Raw genomic sequence first — 17,883 nt, forward strand, 5'->3', positions numbered from 1 at the left:
AGTGTAAGAAAAAGGTGAAAATCCAGCTGACAGTATAGAGTCTTGCTGAGTCTTTGTGTGGGTGTCTGTGTGTTTAACAATTCAATATACATTAAGATCATGATGTATTATTTCAATTGGTTGAATAATTTACTAGAGCATCGTCCGAGTTATTTGAGTAAATCGTTGGTAAATTTCGGTAATTAATCAGCTTGTCCAGGGCACCCTTTTGTAAAAACATGCTACTCAAACAGCATAAACATTTCAGTTCATGTAAAATTTCGCAAAACCCGACCATTTGTTTAGGCACGTGACGACAATTGATTGAAATACTTTCGTGCTTCGTGAGTCGGTGTCGTATCGTATCGATCATCGTATGTCAATAATAATGCAAATTGTCATGTGCATTGTAATGTTTGTCCGTTGAATACCAATACGGTTAATCACACGACAATAAGCAACCACACTCGACGGCAGTCAACAGCACTCATTTTTTATGCAAAATGTTTGGCCAAAACCTAGATCTACAATAAGCCATGTTCATATGCCTTGCGTCGTGCTCTGTGTCGCGTTAATTTTCATGTGTCGACATGATTGGGCGACAGTTGACTTTGGGTTGTCACTTACCTTGTTCCATATTAAATGGGTTCTTCAAACTGAAGTAAAATATGCTTAAAATTAGAATCGAGTTTTATATGTGTTGCTTTCTAACTCATTTATAAATCAGGCATACAATCAAATCCAAGACGCCCAGATGATTGATATAACGCGGTACGCACCATTGCATTTTAGTCAATATAAAACAATTATATGAGCCGCGCTCTGTGAAAATGGGGTTTAATGCATGCGCGAACAGGGACGACACTTTCCGCCAAAACTAGATTTGTGCTAAGAAGAGACTTTCTTTAAACGAAAAATATCATAAAGAGGAAGGTGTCGTCCCAGATCAGCCTGTGCGGACTTCACAGGCTAATCTGGGACGACACTTTACGCACATGCATTAAGCCCCTTTTTCACAGAGCACGGCACATATCTTTGTTTGGTAACATATTGTTGTGAGTAATTTGTACTAGATCTAAACGAATTTTTGAAATTATGTATTATAAACTATAACATTAGATTCTAGGATGTAAAATTCTACTACAATACGTCTATTCAGAATAATTGTTATATATTAGGTTGGCGCTATGACCGACTTATGGGCGAATTTATCAACTTTGAAAGGAACAAGGAACGTTCGAACTAACAAACGAATGATTATTATTATTCCATCTGTTATGTACAAAAATAAAAGTGAATATGCAATACCTCCCCATGCACTATGCGACTCACAGATAGAATTTGGTAAGGGGCACATTTCAGTAGACCGTAATTAATTTCATACTGCGGGATATTGCAAAACATTTTACTAGTACGCATTTATTCCTATTCTATTTTTTAAGTTGTTTCATTAGCTTATCTATTGCATGGAATGTTAAACGGTTTAATTGACAAACTAACTAAATGAGTTGGAAGCTTTAGTATGGTGTAGCCAAATATTACCTTTTATTTATTATCGTTGAGTCTTTTAATTTGTAAGAAACGTTTTCATTTGTCAATTATTGACAGGTTAACGTAAACATGGCCGGTAAATGAAACTCTGGCAAAATGTTGAGAAAGAAATATAGGATTTTATTTTTAATTTGCAGCATTTGGATAGTAGGAATCCTTTACTTTGTATTAAAATCTTCGTCAGAAAAGGTGATTATATACGATATAATATGCGATCCTTTAAATTCTTGAACGGGATGTATTTGGCATATGTTGTTTCCCACGAATGCGGAAAGGAAGCGACAGCCGACAGGGATTGGGATTCTGTCGACGTATCACACGTTTTGAGTTGGGTTTAATTTCTTATCGAGCAAATGCTTCAATTAATGGCGAATCAGAAGCATTTATTTCAAAGAATAGTTCTGGTTAAAAACTACAAAAAATACCATAAAAACATAATGCAGTAACAGTTTCTTGACATTTTGACATTTGTTAATGCCAGTAATCCTCTGATTACGTGTATCGAGCGAATAAGGAAACAAGTGAAATTATTTATATATTAATGCAAACAAAGCAGCAATAAACAATTTACCTTCAAAGATTAATTTTATTCCCATAAAATCCATGTCAAAATTCTTTATTTACAATGTATTTAGCCACACAAAGCCAATAGTTTCTGACACACCCCAGTGCTTCCCACAGGCCATTTAAATGTCCCTGGCCTGGGCTATTGAATGTCAAAATCAGAGTCCGCGTTTGCCTGAACTTTTCCGATCAGTGTATTTTCGCAGTTTCTGCAACTAGGCTACTAGCCTTTCTAATGATCAAAGCGATAATACTTCGCCGAAACTTTTGAAAAACGATTTACAATCCTCTGTCAATAACATGTACCACTTTACCCAACTAAAGCCCTTTACCCAACTAAAGCTGCCTTAAGGTGAAACGTTTTGGACAATCAATATTAACCAATGAGAGCGACAGCACTTGAGGCATGCAATACCTGTAGTTTAATCATGCAGACAACTCGTGATGTACAAGTAACTGGCACAGAAATCTTGGCCAGTTAATTAGAAGAATAATGATGGTAACTTGCTAAAATCCTTGTGGAAATTGCGCATTTCATGCATTATACTGTCAAAACATTTTTTTGACTTGTTAAGCGTTTTAACAAATTATCGTTGAATTCATTACGCAGCTTTGAATGTTTTGTTGAAATCTCCAATGAGCATTAGTAAATTTGGAATCCAAAATCCACTCCAGAATGTTAATGTTAACGCACTTGTAATCCAAAACACTCTTCTGAATGTAAATGTTACTACGACGTTGACAAATTCTAGCTTAAAAAAACAATGCTTATTTATTTCCTATTGATTCTTTGTCTCAATAGAAACTAAGAAAGGACGCGAACATTATGCAGCATGTACAACGTCGTGTCATTTGCATGGAAAGCTTGGGTGTATTGATTTACGCATGTTTAGTGGGAGTATTTCATCAAATCTTTAAATAGCCACTTATGCCGAAATCCATTTTATACTTTAGAAAAAAATGTGTTTATGAAATTCTTTCAAACTTTTATTGTCAATGTTTACCAGAGTTTGTTTAAAAAAAAATATACAGGATTATCGGGTAATGAATAGAAACTAAAAAAAGTAGTAAGTATTCACTATCAGGTTGATACGGATTTATTTATAACAATTTATAAACATATCTTCATCAATTACTTTATATTTGTTGTTTTAAGAGTCATAGCGCACCAAATGACGTAATTGACCTCTAAAAATGTAAACAAAGTACGGAGGGGACAGTCCTCCCCACCCCATGGGCCCCAGGGCGTCTGAAAAAATTCCTGTGGAAAGCACTGCATCCCGATAACATCCACTACACGCGTTGTTTACCTGGTATTGAGATATCACATCCCAAAAGGGAGAGCACTCGATTTAAAAAAGGCAATAGGCCAACAAAACTTAAAAAATTTGATTCACCTAACATATTTATACAAACAGAAACAGTAATTAAACTTTTTTTATAACTTTTAAGTATAATGAAACTAATTTATGTTGTATTGGTCAATCTTCTTTTGAGCAACATGGACACATAAAAGTGCTAAAGAATTGCAAAAACACAAACATTTGCCATTTGTTGAAATAAAAAAAAAATGTATGTGGAAGTTAAAGGAAGAGGACCAAAGAATTGAATGGAATAGGGATAAGTTTTTATGCCCCCAGTAGGGTGGCATATAGCATTTGAACTGTCTGTCCGTCCGTCGTCCGTCCGAAAACTTTAACATTGGCCATAACTTTTGCAATATTGAAGATAGCAACTTGATATTTGGCATGCACGTGTATCTCATGGAGCTGCTCATTTTGAGTTGTGAAAGGTCAAGGTCATCCTTCAAGGTCAAACATAAAAAAACATATCAAAGGGAAGTAATAAGCTTTAAAGGGAGATAATTTATATTTATCATTTTGCAGGTACAGATCATTTTTACAATGGAAGTAATATTTTTTAAAGGGATATAATAAAAAACAATAATAAATCAATCAAAGCGGCGCAGTTGGAGGAATTGTATTTCTGACAAACACATCTCTTGTTATTATTTCAGTTGGAGTAAGATTTTGAAGTGCAATTATATTTGATTTTCGCTCATTTTAGTCGTGTCTGTATTTATTTTCAAGTGCAGTAATGTTAATGAAACAAAATAAGAAGATTGCATGGGTGTGATCAGAGCTCCAGATAAAAATTTAGTCAAATTCTTATTTACTCCCTATTATAAAAATTAATTCTTATTTCACCCCCTATTTATAAAATTAATTCTTAACAATATATTACCAAATAATTTTTTATTCATTGTTTTTCACACATCAACAATTCAACATTTTGGTTTATACTCTTGGAAAAGCCTGGCTTTCGTTCTCCGTTTCTTGCTTTCCCATAATCGGACAGCTTTTTCTGGTCTGAACCTGAATGTTTTTTTAGTGCTTTAGATTCACAGTCATTTACGCAAGAGCTTATAAGTTGATCAATTATTGATGAAACCATGCTTTGGGTATTTGAATCTAATTGAAAGAATGCGTGCAGCGTGGACTTTAGACACTGAAATGGCTTTTTTTGCCTTTCACCCTTCGATACACCGCTTCGGTCGGCCATTTTTATGTCCCCCACTATAGTAGTGGGGGACATATTGTTTTTGCCCTGTCTGTTGGTTGGTTGGTTGGTTTGCGCCAACTTTGACATTTTGCAATAACTTTTGCTATATTGAATATAGCAACTTGATATTTGGCATGCATGTGTATCTCATGGAGCTGCACATTTTGAGTGGTGAAAGGTCAAGGTCATCCTTCAAGGTCAGAGGTCAAATATATGTGGCCAAAATCCCTCATTTTATGAATACTTTTGCAATATTGAAGATATCAATTTGATATTTGGCATGCATGTGTATCTCATGGAGCTGCACATTTTGAGTGGTGAAAAGTCAAGGTCAAGGTGATCCTTTAAGGTCAGAGGTCAAATATATGTGGCCCAAATCGCTTATTTTATGAATACTTTTGAAATATTGAAGATAGCAATTTGATATTTGGCATGCATGTATATCTCATGGAGCTGCACAATTTGAGTGGTGAAATGTCAAGGTCAAGGTCATCCTTCAAGGTCAGAGGTCAAATATATGTGGCCCAAATCGCTTATTTTATGAATACTTTTGCAATATTGAAGATAGCAATTTGATATTTGGCATGCATGTGTATCTCATGGAGCTGCACATTTTGAGTGGTGAAAGGTCAAGGTCAATGTCATCCTTCAAGGTCAAATATATGGGTCAAAATTGCTCATGTAATGTCACTTCTGCAATATTGAAGCTAGCAATTTTATATTTGAAATGCATGTGTATCTCATGGAGCTGCACATTTTGAGTGGTGAAGGGTCAAGGTCAAGGTCATCCTTCAAGGTCAAACATCATATAGGGGGACATTGTGTTTCACAAACGCATCTTGTCTTTATGTAAAACGCTCACTGACACTTTGGCTTAGGTCATAATGGCCTCTTGTTCACCGTTAAAGTCATATCAAAAACTATATTGAACATTTAATTTTAATGACATATTGAATAGGTAAACAGTATATTACTTGTGTATAAAAATTACGATAAGTGTAATTAAAAAGGTACAATAAACAGTAATGACTCGCCTGCAATACTAGGAGAACAGAATCGAGACTGTTTGGCCTTTTGACGGTTCTTTGGTGTGGCTCCTCCTCACAGCAAACGCTTGAGTGACGTTGACTTAAAGTTGTAGTTTTAATTGAGAGCCTAGACGAGTCAGAACCAGGATGAAATGTTTACCGTATATAATTTGCTACTGGAAGTTTTACGCACTTTCGAAAATTTAGAATTCGTGTTTTATTTTTTCAATGCGTAACTTTACGCAAATATTTAAAATCTAAATCGTTATTTAAGAAATTTAATTCGTGTTTACGCCTTTACACATGTTATCTGGAGCACTGCGTGTAATGTCATCACAAGTGCGGCATTCTTAATTTAAACAAAGTGATCGAAATCATGAGACCCTCAATATAAGGGAATTGTACGATATGCCTTCCAAAAATTCAATCACCCGTTGTTTTATATTTTTGAATGATCAATATTTTTACAGTTGACATGTGAGGACAAATTTTACACGTGCTGTACTCTGTGAGTGTCTAGGTTATTTTTTCTCTGATTTTGTTTTTTCACATTATAACATATTAACATTATTAGTAACATTATGAGGTGATTTTTATATAAATTTAGGGGTAATTTAGGGGGTAAATACATAACTTTGACCCATTTATGCCTAGCATCTAGAAAAAAGTCCTGGCAAACAGCGTAGATCCAAATGAGACGCCACATGATGCGGTGTCTCATCAGGGTCTGCGCTGTTTGCTTAAAGGAATTTCTGTAAGAAATATTCTTAATATAGAAATAAATATACTAGACATCCCTAAGTTTGGAAATAAATTTATCCAATTTAGGAGGATGGGAGAGTCCACTAGGCATAAATGGGTTAAAGGCAATCGGAATGGGAGGCATTGTGAACCCATATATTTCCATGAAAACACTGTGATCATGCACGTGGCTTTCTTAGAAGTATCTCACGTTTAATAAATTGTACATGGTGCCTTCAAGTTTTGCTACAAGCATTGTCTGCCTTGAAGGTTGTCTTCAGTTATTTTGTTGTTATGTGACTGGTGTATCCATTTAAAATTAACATTTTATTAATACTAATCATGGTAGAAAACATTTTGATTTTTAGGAAGATAATGCAGAACTTAGATACCAAAGACATGTTGTTATGCCAGCTGAGATTGAATTGGACCAAGATCAAAACAAATTCATTTCAAACAAAGAACCCACGTATGCTATACCGAAGAAGCCAGAGCCTGAAAGAAACTTGCATATAGAACCTGTTGATCCACACAGACCATTGCCAGATTTACCTTTTGTCAAAGAACATCCGAAGCAAAGTGCTCACGCTGTAAATCAGAATGCTTTATTTGATGGTCCTGATGATGTTCCATGGGAACAATTTGAGGAGAGCGTTTATATTAGTAAAAATGCACTGCAACCTGGTGAAGACTTTTACAACAGAAATAAATTTAACCAAAAAGCCAGTGATGACACCAAGTCCAACAGAGATGTTCCAGACACTAGAAACGCATTGTAAGTAAAGTTTAACAAACTTGTTTTCTTAATTTAGAGATACAAATTATTGCTGGTTAACTCAACATGATGATTGTATGTAGTTTGCAATGTTTACAGGGTTTTAAATAAACATTTTTAAAAACTATTCTTTATAAACTTGAAGCTGGACTGGAGGCTAATATTAATAAGTAAAAATTTGCCTTCAGATGGATGACTTACAAGATAAATTTTCAGAAAACAGGTCCTACTTCTAAAATTGAAAAAGATTGAATACGTCAGATATTTATTATAATAAAAAATCAGTATGTCTGTCCGACAGCTGTTAGAAAACTGATTCCTTTAGGAGACTTTAGCTAACTTATATCAGAGAAATTAAATAAAGACTCTTCTTTTTTTCACTTCTAATTATTTTTTATGTTCATGTTAAATTTTTCTAAATAAATCCAAAATGTGGTAACAGTCTGACGTCACAATGCTCGTCATCTGTGACAACCTCCTTAAATAAAGTCGCTTTAATTACACTTTCAAATAAAAATAGCTATGGGTCATGAAGACATGCTGCACACAGACAATGTCATAGGTTTTAACAAACAGTAATATCTTTAAAACTTAATAAGCGCTTCCAGTTAGTAGACGTCCAGGCATAATTAACACCCAAAAACGGCAATCGTACGTCCATTCTACATCTGAAGGAAGTTCGTTGTCTAATACACAGCACGTATAAATCTCAACACTTATCATTCAATCCTGTAACTCGGCCTACAAGCTGCTGTATGGCATGAATTTCTCAGCAAGTGGCCAATATTGATTTTTCCAGCTGTCAATCAAATTCTTGTTGGTAATCACATGAGCCAATCAACATTCAGACAGCCCTATATAGGCCCATCCCATGCCAAGGTGTAAACAAGTAGCGGATCCGTGGTCCAGTGGGAACACACTGGCTTCACAATCCAGAGATCGCTGGTTCGATCCCCCGCTGCACCTAACCTACTAACTCGTCTTTGGCATGAGATGTTAAACCGAGGTGCAGTGTACTAGGTGCCATACACCGGGCACTAAAAGACCCAAGGTCACCTCTGGAACGGGGTGTTTCCTGTATCTTGCACTATCCCCCGTAACCAACTAACACGTCTTTCTGGGGGCGATGGCCATATGGGAGACAATCCCGGTGCACTCGATAAAAAATAATGAAGAAGAAAGAAAGGTGTATACAATTCAGGTCGGGCTACAAAGACCTCGTGAAGAGGCCAGTAGGACCTGTAAATAAACTCTGATACACACACAAGGTGTATACAATAACTGCACACATCACAGATCAATACTGACCTATCTAAACAACTGCAGTGAAAAAGTGTCTACATTTTTTTAACCAAAAGAAAAGATCTGACTGAATGTCTCTGAGAAAAAAAAAATTGTATTTAGCAATAAATATTAAAGCCCACGCTTTCCTCGAGTAAGAATTACGTGATTGTGTACATAAAGTCTAATTTTGCATGCTTTTAATCTGAAAGTACAAAGGGTTTACATGAAAAATGTTCATTTGTGGCTTGATTTTTTTAACTTTGCATGTATAATAAAACCTGGAGATGCTTTTAGGATAATACGTTTACTTATGCGAATTGAAAATACATTGAATAATGATTTTGTTATAACGATGTATTTGCCATGTGATTCATGCATGTTCAATAAGAATTCCCCAATCCCACAATTTACTTTGTAAATGCTCATGCTTTAAATAGCGGACGTCTGTGTTGATGCAATTCTTAAACACATTCATCGTCAATATAGGTCATATTTTGGGTTTGAAAATACAACTCGTAATTACACACAGATTATAGGGCAATGGATAGAGTTGGAACATGTATGCATCAAGCAATCAACACATTGGGTAGGGTTTATTAAAATACTGAAATAAAAATGGGACTTCCAACCTTACATGTATGACTTGATCGTCCAAAATTTAAGGCTTGGAGGTCAGGACTTCAAACTTTTGAAAGCTAGTGGAAGTGCTGCTTAACACTTATATTGGAATGGAAACACATATGCCAACAATGTTATCAGAACTTAATAAGTTTTTAACATGGAAATGAAACAAATTGGATTTTTTTACAATTCAATTGATAACTCCAGAAATTGATAACTCCCAGATTACCGCCCCTGAATACTCGCATGCACCTCCATTACGGTACCAAATAATACAGTGAACTATGTAGATACCTGTGCAATAAAATGACGTAAAGCGATTATATTTAATATATTTGAAGATTTAAATAGTTTCTGTTATCGATTTGATCATCACATAATAGTTCGTCTTTTTTAAATAAATATTTTTATCAGTTATTTGGTGGTTAATAGAAATAAGAGTCATACAACTCAGCATGAACTAGGCCCACATTGTCATTTTTCATGTTATTTGAAGGTGACACATGGTTTTCATCTTAATAACGGCATCTACAGACATGCAGAATGTGGTGTCACAAAAATACCAACTAAAACTTTTAATCCACCTGTGGGACATCGTCTCCCACTGAGGGAATGCTTTTTTGCCTCGATCGCATACAGAGTTTTTCAAGACCATTATCCTGCTTGAATTGACAATCCTTAATTAGCGATGAAAAACATCAACTATTTTGTTTGAATTTTAAGTGTTTATTTTAAATCTAAACTTTAAAGTGAAAATTTCACAAAGAACTTACTGTAATACGTCTATGGAATGTATAGCACATTATTTGAACTATTTAAGTTTACTTACGGCTCCATATGTGTTATGTGGAGCATTTATATCGTAAATTAATACTTTATTAAGAACATAAAATAAAGCAAGAAATCAGTTAAGTAAATGTTGAGAATTGCACAAAAACAGTTTTTTAGGCTATAGACTTTGATTTTACAAGTAAAATACTATTTAAATAATAAAATAAAAATGCAGTTAAAGGCAAAAGCAGATAAACACTTTTTAATAAAAAAAGCTTTTCCATGTTCTGACATCGTACACATTTTTTGCTAATTAATATCTCCTGTACTACACGTAGTTCATTTAATATCACATAATTCATTTCAGGCTGAAAATTTCGGGTTCAGCTTAAAAGCAATTTTTAAATAAAGATATTGATAAAAAACACTTAAGTATTAGGCTAAACCAGGTACTTTTTATTTCCCCAGATCGAATGATCGGGGGTATATTGTTTTTGGCCTGTCTGTCTGTCATTGTTTGTGTCTGTCCAAAAACTTAACCTTGCTCATAAAATGAAAACTCTTGGGTCTATGTTCTTTAAACTTCACATGTGCATGCATCTCATTGAGATCTACCATCAAACATGGTTTGAGGTCACTAGGTCAAAGGTCAAGGTCACTGTGACCTTTACATTCAAAATATAACCTTGTTTCTAAAATATCTGCCGTGCGGCTTCAAAGCGCAGTAGGGGGCATTGTGTCTCACAAACACAGCTCTTGTTAATGAAAAAGTTTGCCTCTACCAGAAACCTTACTGAGTTTAGCTTATAAATACATGTATTTGCGGACAAATTTTAGTTAAAATTACAAACTTTATTTCGGCTATATATTTTGCATTACCTTTAAAAATAATTCATAAATAAGAAATATTTATAACGCAATACATGTAATAAATGTTTAGAAAAAAAAAGATATGAATTATTTAATAGAAAATTTCTGCCATAGTTCTGAATCTTATAAATTTTCTTAATGAGTCCCTCCGGAACTATATAAGTTTTTTTAAAGAAATAATAGTGTTTTAAACAAAGGCAGATATCTGATTTGGAATCAAATTGTGTACCTTGGCCATAAAAGTTTCGCTTATTAATATCTTTAGAACTATTTAGATCTACACTATAAATCACAAAGTTTACTTCAGCCTATAGATGCTGATATAAACTTTAACATTATATTGAAACACTTACATTCAAGAAACAAATAATTGTGTTTTAAGCAAAGACAGAACTGAAAGGACTTCTTTAAAACCCCAGCTATTTCGGCCTTAAACATAACATGTTGTTACTGAATATTGTTGCAGAGACACATATGTTGGAAATTTTGCATGTATAACTTTTAGTTAACTTTTATTTTTTAGGGATGTGAAATATAATTCATTTATGTTTTTTGTGATATCTTTGAATGCTGTAGTGTACCAGATTCTTCAGTACCGTAATGGCAGCGGGTCACGTGATAGCCAATATGGCAGCGGTCAATTTATCGATTCTGGAATTGTCTATAGTATTATACATAAGATTTTATTTAACCAGCATATATTTTTATTAATTCAGGAAGATTTTGAATGATATACCCCATAGAAAATTCAATATTCATTTTTGCAATGAGAAATGTTCTGTCTTACTTGTTCAGAGAATCGTAATTACCGTATAATGTACATGTTCAATTTATTTGTTTTAAACATGTTTTTTCAGGTGCAGACGTCAAGACTATTCCTCTGATCTTCCTTCCACCAGTGTTATAATTACATTCCATAATGAGGCTAGATCAGCGCTGCTCAGAACTGTGGTCAGGTATACAATCTCACAGTACAATACATTGTGATTATTTAGACTGGCATCGTAGCAGATGAAAAATCTCTCTTTTTGATGAAAGCATCATTTGTAACTTCTGGAAAAGACAACTACAGTGTTAACAAATAATCAATACAAAAACTTATACAAGACTTTCTTTAAATTAATTGTGTGTCTATTTTGATAAAACAAGAAGTGATTTATTTACATTTTACATTCTATATATGTTTTGTTTTCAGTGTTTTTCGCAAGAGTCCTTCTCATTTATTGACAGAGATCATCCTTGTAGACGATTTTAGCAATGATGGTGAGTGGATTCCTCTATCATACTTGTAGACGACTTTAGCAATGATGGTGAGTGGATTCGTTTAATTCCTCTATCATACTTGTAGATGACTTTAGCAATGATGGTGAGTGGATTCCTCTATAAGAGTGTTTACTATTTCCATTTTCACATGTTTCATATTTAGGGCTATGTAATTGTATCACCACCGCATTCAGTTATAATTAAATAGACATATTTCTAAAATATTTTACAAGTTATAGTTTTTGGAGGCGTTTTTGATAACTGATTTGTAAATTGGTTTTAACAAGGGTCTAACAAATAACTCATTTTATAAAACAATTATCTTAAATATTTGAAAGAAACATTAAGCATACAAATAAGCACAATGTAAATAAGTCCCTAAAATAAAAAAAGTATTGTATGTCCTCTATACAAAAAGTATTGAAATACCAATTTGGTGAACCAATGGCAAAAAATGAAAGTGTCCAATTCTAAATTTGGATTCTTATTACCAGCTTCTGATGGAATCGACTTGGCGCGAATCCAGAAGGTGAAGCTGATACGCAACAACCAACGGGAGGGCCTGATGAGGTCGAGGGTGAAGGGAGCCAACGCTGCGCAGGCTCCTGTGCTGACGTTTCTTGACAGCCACTGCGAGTGTAACACCAACTGGCTGGAGCCATTGCTGCTCGAAGTCAAACTGGTGAGAGCTAGTGTTGCGGTCTGGACATTCCAGGCGTAATGCATGTGTGTAAAATGTCATCCCAGACTTGCCTGTGCCGTCTGCACATGATAATCAGTGACAACACTTTCCACTTATGTGGTATTTTTTATTAACCCTTTCAGTGCTGGAACAGAATTTTGAAGGCCTTTGCAAACAGTTTGGATCCAGATGAGACGCCACAGAACGCGGGGTCTCATCAGGATCCAAACTGTTTGCTATTCTGATAGCATTCTTTTAAAAAAAATTCAAGAAAATGCTAACTTTAGAAATTCAGCAGACGACATTTTAGCAGACCACAAATTTCCCAGCATGCAAAGGGTTAAGGAAGTCTCATCTTATCGAGAATAAAGTAAATGCAGAAAGTGTTGTTCCTGATTAGCCTGTGCAGATATGGAAGGACACTTTAAGCAAATGCATTAAGCCCGGTTTACCCAGAGTGCAGCTCGTATGAATAAAAAAAATACTTTTATTTTTAAGGAAGTTTTTTTGGTGAAGTAAGTGTTCATGGAACAATGGTTGTAAGTTCTCTTTCTTTCTGCTGATTTCATGCTTTAGATTTTAAAATGACTTCAAACCTGGTTTTACTCCAATCCTGAAAAGTTTCTCCAATCACACACTTTGAATGAGGTACCATACTGGTGTCATATCAGTATCGCATGATAAAGGATTCACAAAAGGATGTGAAATATCACATTCTGTCGAGAGAACAATACATGATTAATTGAATAGATTGTTGCTCAGAACAGTGTAAAACAGGAGCTAAATTGAATGCTCTTGTGATTGTGCGTGTGTGTTACATAAACATTTATCATTGTTCATCTCTTAACATTTTCCTCAAGTATTGTACCCTCCTAAAATGCAAATCTTTAACATTGAGCAACAAATCTTGTAACATAATACAGAACTTACATACAATAATAAAAACTACATAAACCATTTTGTTTCATGGGTTTTCTTGAATATTATAAGTTATCACAATGTTATCAGCATTAAAAGATTCTTTCATTCTGCTGAAAGGATAAGCACCGAGTGGTGAGCCCCATTATAGACGTAATCAACATGGACACCTTTGAATACATTGGAGCTTCAGCAGATCTTAAAGGCGGTAGGAACTTCTTGTCTGTATCAGCCACTTACATTACATAAAGGACTCGTCAATTCACATGTAGCCTGGTGCTGGTAAAATTTGTTTTAATGCATGTGCGTAAAGTGTATTTCCATATAGGCCTGTGCTAGCTAATCTGGGATGGCACTTTACACACATGCATTAAGTCCACTTTTCCTTGAATGAGACTCAATTAATGTAGAAATGAGAACACATATGATGTCATTAAATTAATCAAAGGTTATAACTCATGCCAATGTAAAATGTTTTGAATTACATTTTACAGTCCAGGCTGTCAGGTAAACTTTACCAAAAAAGTTTATGAGCAAGTTTGTAAAGATAGGAAATAAAATTTGCCATCAGTGTCCATATGTATGTACAATATTTACTACAGGGTTTGACTGGAATTTGGTGTTCAAGTGGGACTACATGACAGCAGAGGAGAGAAATAAAAGGGTCAACAACCCTATTGAGCCTATCAGGTACTAGTACATAGTTGTTAATGTCGTATATTAGGAGATCATACAGAGTTTTTTATGCCCCCGGATCGATAGATCGGGGGTATATTGTTTTTTACCTGTCTTTCTTTCTTTCTTTCTTTCTTTCTGTCTGTCATTGCGTCATTCTGTCATTCTGTCACCAAAACTTTAACTTTACAGTAAAGTTTTGCAATAACTTTTGAAATATTGAACATACCAACTTGATATTTGGCATGCATGTGTATCTCATGGAGCTGCACATTTTGAGTAGTGAAAGGTCAAGGTCATTCTTCAAGGTCAAAGTTGAAAAAAAAAAAAAGCGGCGCATAAGGGGGCATTGTGTTTCTGACAAACACATCTCTTGTTTTAATGAAGGCCATTAATTAAATAATTATATAAGGCCATGGCCTACCTTCTATTTACACCAAATTAGTCCATGTTAAATGTTTTAAAAATTGTTAAAAAAAATCAGTTTGATTTGAACTTGGAATTTGGCAGAGGGCCCTTTGGACAGTTGTTTGATATATATTAGCCTCTTTCTGGGATAACTGGACTTAATTCATGTGCGTAAAGTGTCATCCCAGATTAGCCTGTGCAGTCCGCACAGGCTAATCAGGGACGACACGTTCCGCTTTTATGACATTTTTCGTTTAAATGAAGTCTCTTCTTAGCAAAAATCCAATTTAGGCGGCAAGTGTCGTCCCTGATTAGCCTGTGTGGACTGCACAGGCTTATCTGGGACGACCCTTTACGCACATGCATTATGCCCAGTTTTCTCAGACCACGACTCATATTGCTGCATATTTTCTTTAAAATTTGAACATATTAGGATGCAATGTGAAAAACATTTTATTTTATATGATGAAATAAATAATTGTAAAAATGTATGTCCAATACTAAACGTGTTTAGAGGCCACTTTCAGTCTCTTAAGGTTTACCATTCACATTCCCGTAAGAGGAGTCAGACTGTGCGTATATAGTTGTTCAAAATGACTTAACATTCTGTGATTCTCATGTTTTAGCTGAGCTCAATAAATTAAAATATATCTACTTGCTAGATAAGTTTTCATATTTTTTTCCATGGTTTTTATCTTTCACAATTTTAAATAAAATGTCAATTTTGTTTGGACTTGTACATTGTCTACACTTTATATTTCCCTTGAACCCCACACCGAAGTGTTATAGTCCATCACGGTTACAACACATGCACTTTATAATGTCTCAAATAGTTTTAAGCCCAAGTCTTTGATGGTTGTGTACCTTAATGACACTCCTAAATGCTCTATCTGCTCCCTTGCTTAGGCCTCTTATGTATTAAGATGAACCCTAGATACTTGTATTGGTTCACCAGTTCAAGCTCGATACGGCGTATATGTGTATGAAATTGAGCCTTCTTTTGGGGAAACTGGGCTTAATGTATGCATTTAGTGTTGTCCCAGATTAGCCTGTGCAGTCAGTGATGATACCGTTAATACACAAATATAATACTTTTTTACCTGCCGAATTTTTCTTCAAGTAGGTGGTGCGTATTATATACGAATGTAAAGCAGAACAAAAATTTTCCTGTGAAAATTTCAACTTAATCCTTGTTATTCGCTGCGTGTCAGCCATTTTGAATTACACCATTACATCAAAGGGGGGCAAGTGTGCCTACAGTAATTGTTATGGCTACATAGTATATTACCATACATGCTAAATAAACCAACCATTGGTATTATATATATATATATATATATATATATATATATATATATATAATAATACTTAATATTTTATCATTATAATTATTATTGTTCTGAATATTTTCAAATTGAATTAAATGTTATAAAAAAACAGCGTCTCTGTTTCTTTCTTTTGCAATTATGACTGCTTGACCTGGGTGTCAGCAGGTGGCCCGTGTGTTATTGGTAAAGGTGTTGAGAAGGGCCATCGCTTATCAGCGTAAATAAAACAATCAACGGTAATATAAACAATAGACAGAGATATTTATTATGCAACGTTCATGACAACGGCCCGATAACACATCGCGATCAATGTACCGGGGTATTACTGTGAAACAGGTTGATAATGCCAAATTGCTTTGCCATATTCACAACACAAAAATATATTGACATATTATTTTTTTTTAATGACAGTGTCATGGCCAATTTGGGAAACTGATTTTTTAAGTGCGTATTATACTCGGATTTTCAATTTTTACTGATAAATTTGGATCGAACTTGGGTGTGCGTATTACACATGAGGGAGTATTATATTCATGTATTTACGGTACTTTTTGCCGATTTTTGTTTAGAAAAAACTATTTAAACGATTAATTTGATAAAAGCAAACAATGTCGTCCCTGATTAGCCTGTGTGGATTACACACATGCATTGAGTCTAGTTTTCCAAGAACAAAGATCGATTGTATATTTGTTGGAATTTCCATGATTTTCAGGACACCAATGATAGCAGGTGGCTTGTTCACTATTGACAAGAGTTGGTTTGAGGAGCTGGGGAAGTATGACATGGCAATGGACGTATGGGGAGGAGAAAATCTGGGTAATATGTTCATACTTATTTTCATTTTCCACCAATGATATTTATATTTGTTCAACACATTAACAAATTTTGAGTAGATTCTAAAATCATGTCATATCATATCAATGTCTCACATATTTTTAGCAGATTGTGAAAGTAGGATCTCTTTTAGACAGTTGATGTCATGAATTATATTGTATTGTTACCATAAGTAATGAGTAAAAATGTTAGTTGACATACTTTTTATGTTGCTCTTGTATAATGTTTCTGTAAAAGTCACAATATTATAGGTACATTTTGTACTTTAAAAAGTTTTCTGTAAAAAAACACTCACATATTATAGGTGATTGAAGATGAAACCTTTATTATAATTTTCAGAGATATCATTCCGTGTGTGGCAGTGCCATGGTACACTGGAGATCATTCCCTGTAGTCGTGTTGGTCACGTGTTCCGTAAGCAGCACCCTTACACCTTCCCAGGGGGCAGTGGTAATGTATTTGCCAAGTAAGATCCATTGATTTATAAGCCTTGCTCTTGGATAACATAGTTGAATTCATGTGCGTAAAGTGTGGCCCCAGATTAGCCTGTGAAGTCACAGAGTTGCTGAGAAATAGCAATTAGAATTAATGTAATGTTTCGTTTAAAGAAATTCTCCTTTAAACAAAAATTCAGTGTAGGCAGAAAGTGTGGTAGTCCACAGAGGCTTATTTGGGATGGAACTTAACGAACATGCAGTAAGCTAAGTTTACCCAGATTGAGATAAAGCATTTTCAAGTACATGCATAATTTAGTTTTAATTAGGTCTTTGTAGCATTTTAAAAACTTGGTTGTTTGAGTTGCGTTTATTGGGCTTTGGGGCATGCAGGTGTATTAAATTGGTGGTGGCATCAAACTGGCTATTGGTCGATAACTTAAGTTTGCATTGACAAAGTTAAGGTCAGTCTTTCTGTAATTGATATAAAAAAGCAGTTTTGCTTAATAACTTGGGATTGGATGGTCGTATGAGGCTGAAATAAAGAACAATAAATGGTGAGACGTTAAAAATATGGTATTGCCACATGTCCATA

At 34.6% G+C, this 17,883-nt stretch overlaps 4 protein-coding genes across 8 annotated transcripts in view; 2 read left to right on the top strand and 2 right to left on the bottom strand.

Annotated features, from left to right (window-relative positions):
- The window catches only part of LOC127873085 (uncharacterized), a 309,934-nt gene that overhangs the window by 139,450 nt on the left and 152,601 nt on the right, over positions 1-17,883 (bottom strand). The window lies entirely within an intron of this gene.
- LOC127873077 (galactose mutarotase-like) overlaps positions 1-17,883 on the top strand; it is a 320,608-nt gene that overhangs the window by 101,676 nt on the left and 201,049 nt on the right. The window lies entirely within an intron of this gene.
- LOC127873084 (uncharacterized) overlaps positions 1-17,883 on the bottom strand; it is a 344,149-nt gene that overhangs the window by 16,273 nt on the left and 309,993 nt on the right. The window lies entirely within an intron of this gene.
- The window catches only part of LOC127873062 (polypeptide N-acetylgalactosaminyltransferase 2-like), a 38,568-nt gene continuing 22,259 nt past the window's right edge, over positions 1,575-17,883 (top strand). For both annotated transcript variants that reach the window (XM_052416642.1, XM_052416643.1), the window contains exons 1-9: positions 1,575-1,719; positions 6,794-7,200; positions 11,604-11,702; positions 11,942-12,009; positions 12,504-12,691; positions 13,730-13,817; positions 14,212-14,299; positions 16,733-16,836; positions 17,194-17,320. In XM_052416642.1, the coding sequence (XP_052272602.1) occupies positions 1,627-1,719; positions 6,794-7,200; positions 11,604-11,702; positions 11,942-12,009; positions 12,504-12,691; positions 13,730-13,817; positions 14,212-14,299; positions 16,733-16,836; positions 17,194-17,320 (1,262 nt within the window). In that variant the 5' untranslated portion in view covers positions 1,575-1,626. The remainder of the gene's footprint in view (positions 1,720-6,793; positions 7,201-11,603; positions 11,703-11,941; positions 12,010-12,503; positions 12,692-13,729; positions 13,818-14,211; positions 14,300-16,732; positions 16,837-17,193; positions 17,321-17,883) is intronic.

The sequence above is a fragment of the Dreissena polymorpha genome, chromosome 3, assembly GCF_020536995.1.
Source record: "Dreissena polymorpha isolate Duluth1 chromosome 3, UMN_Dpol_1.0, whole genome shotgun sequence".
Taxonomy (NCBI): domain Eukaryota; kingdom Metazoa; phylum Mollusca; class Bivalvia; order Myida; family Dreissenidae; genus Dreissena; species Dreissena polymorpha.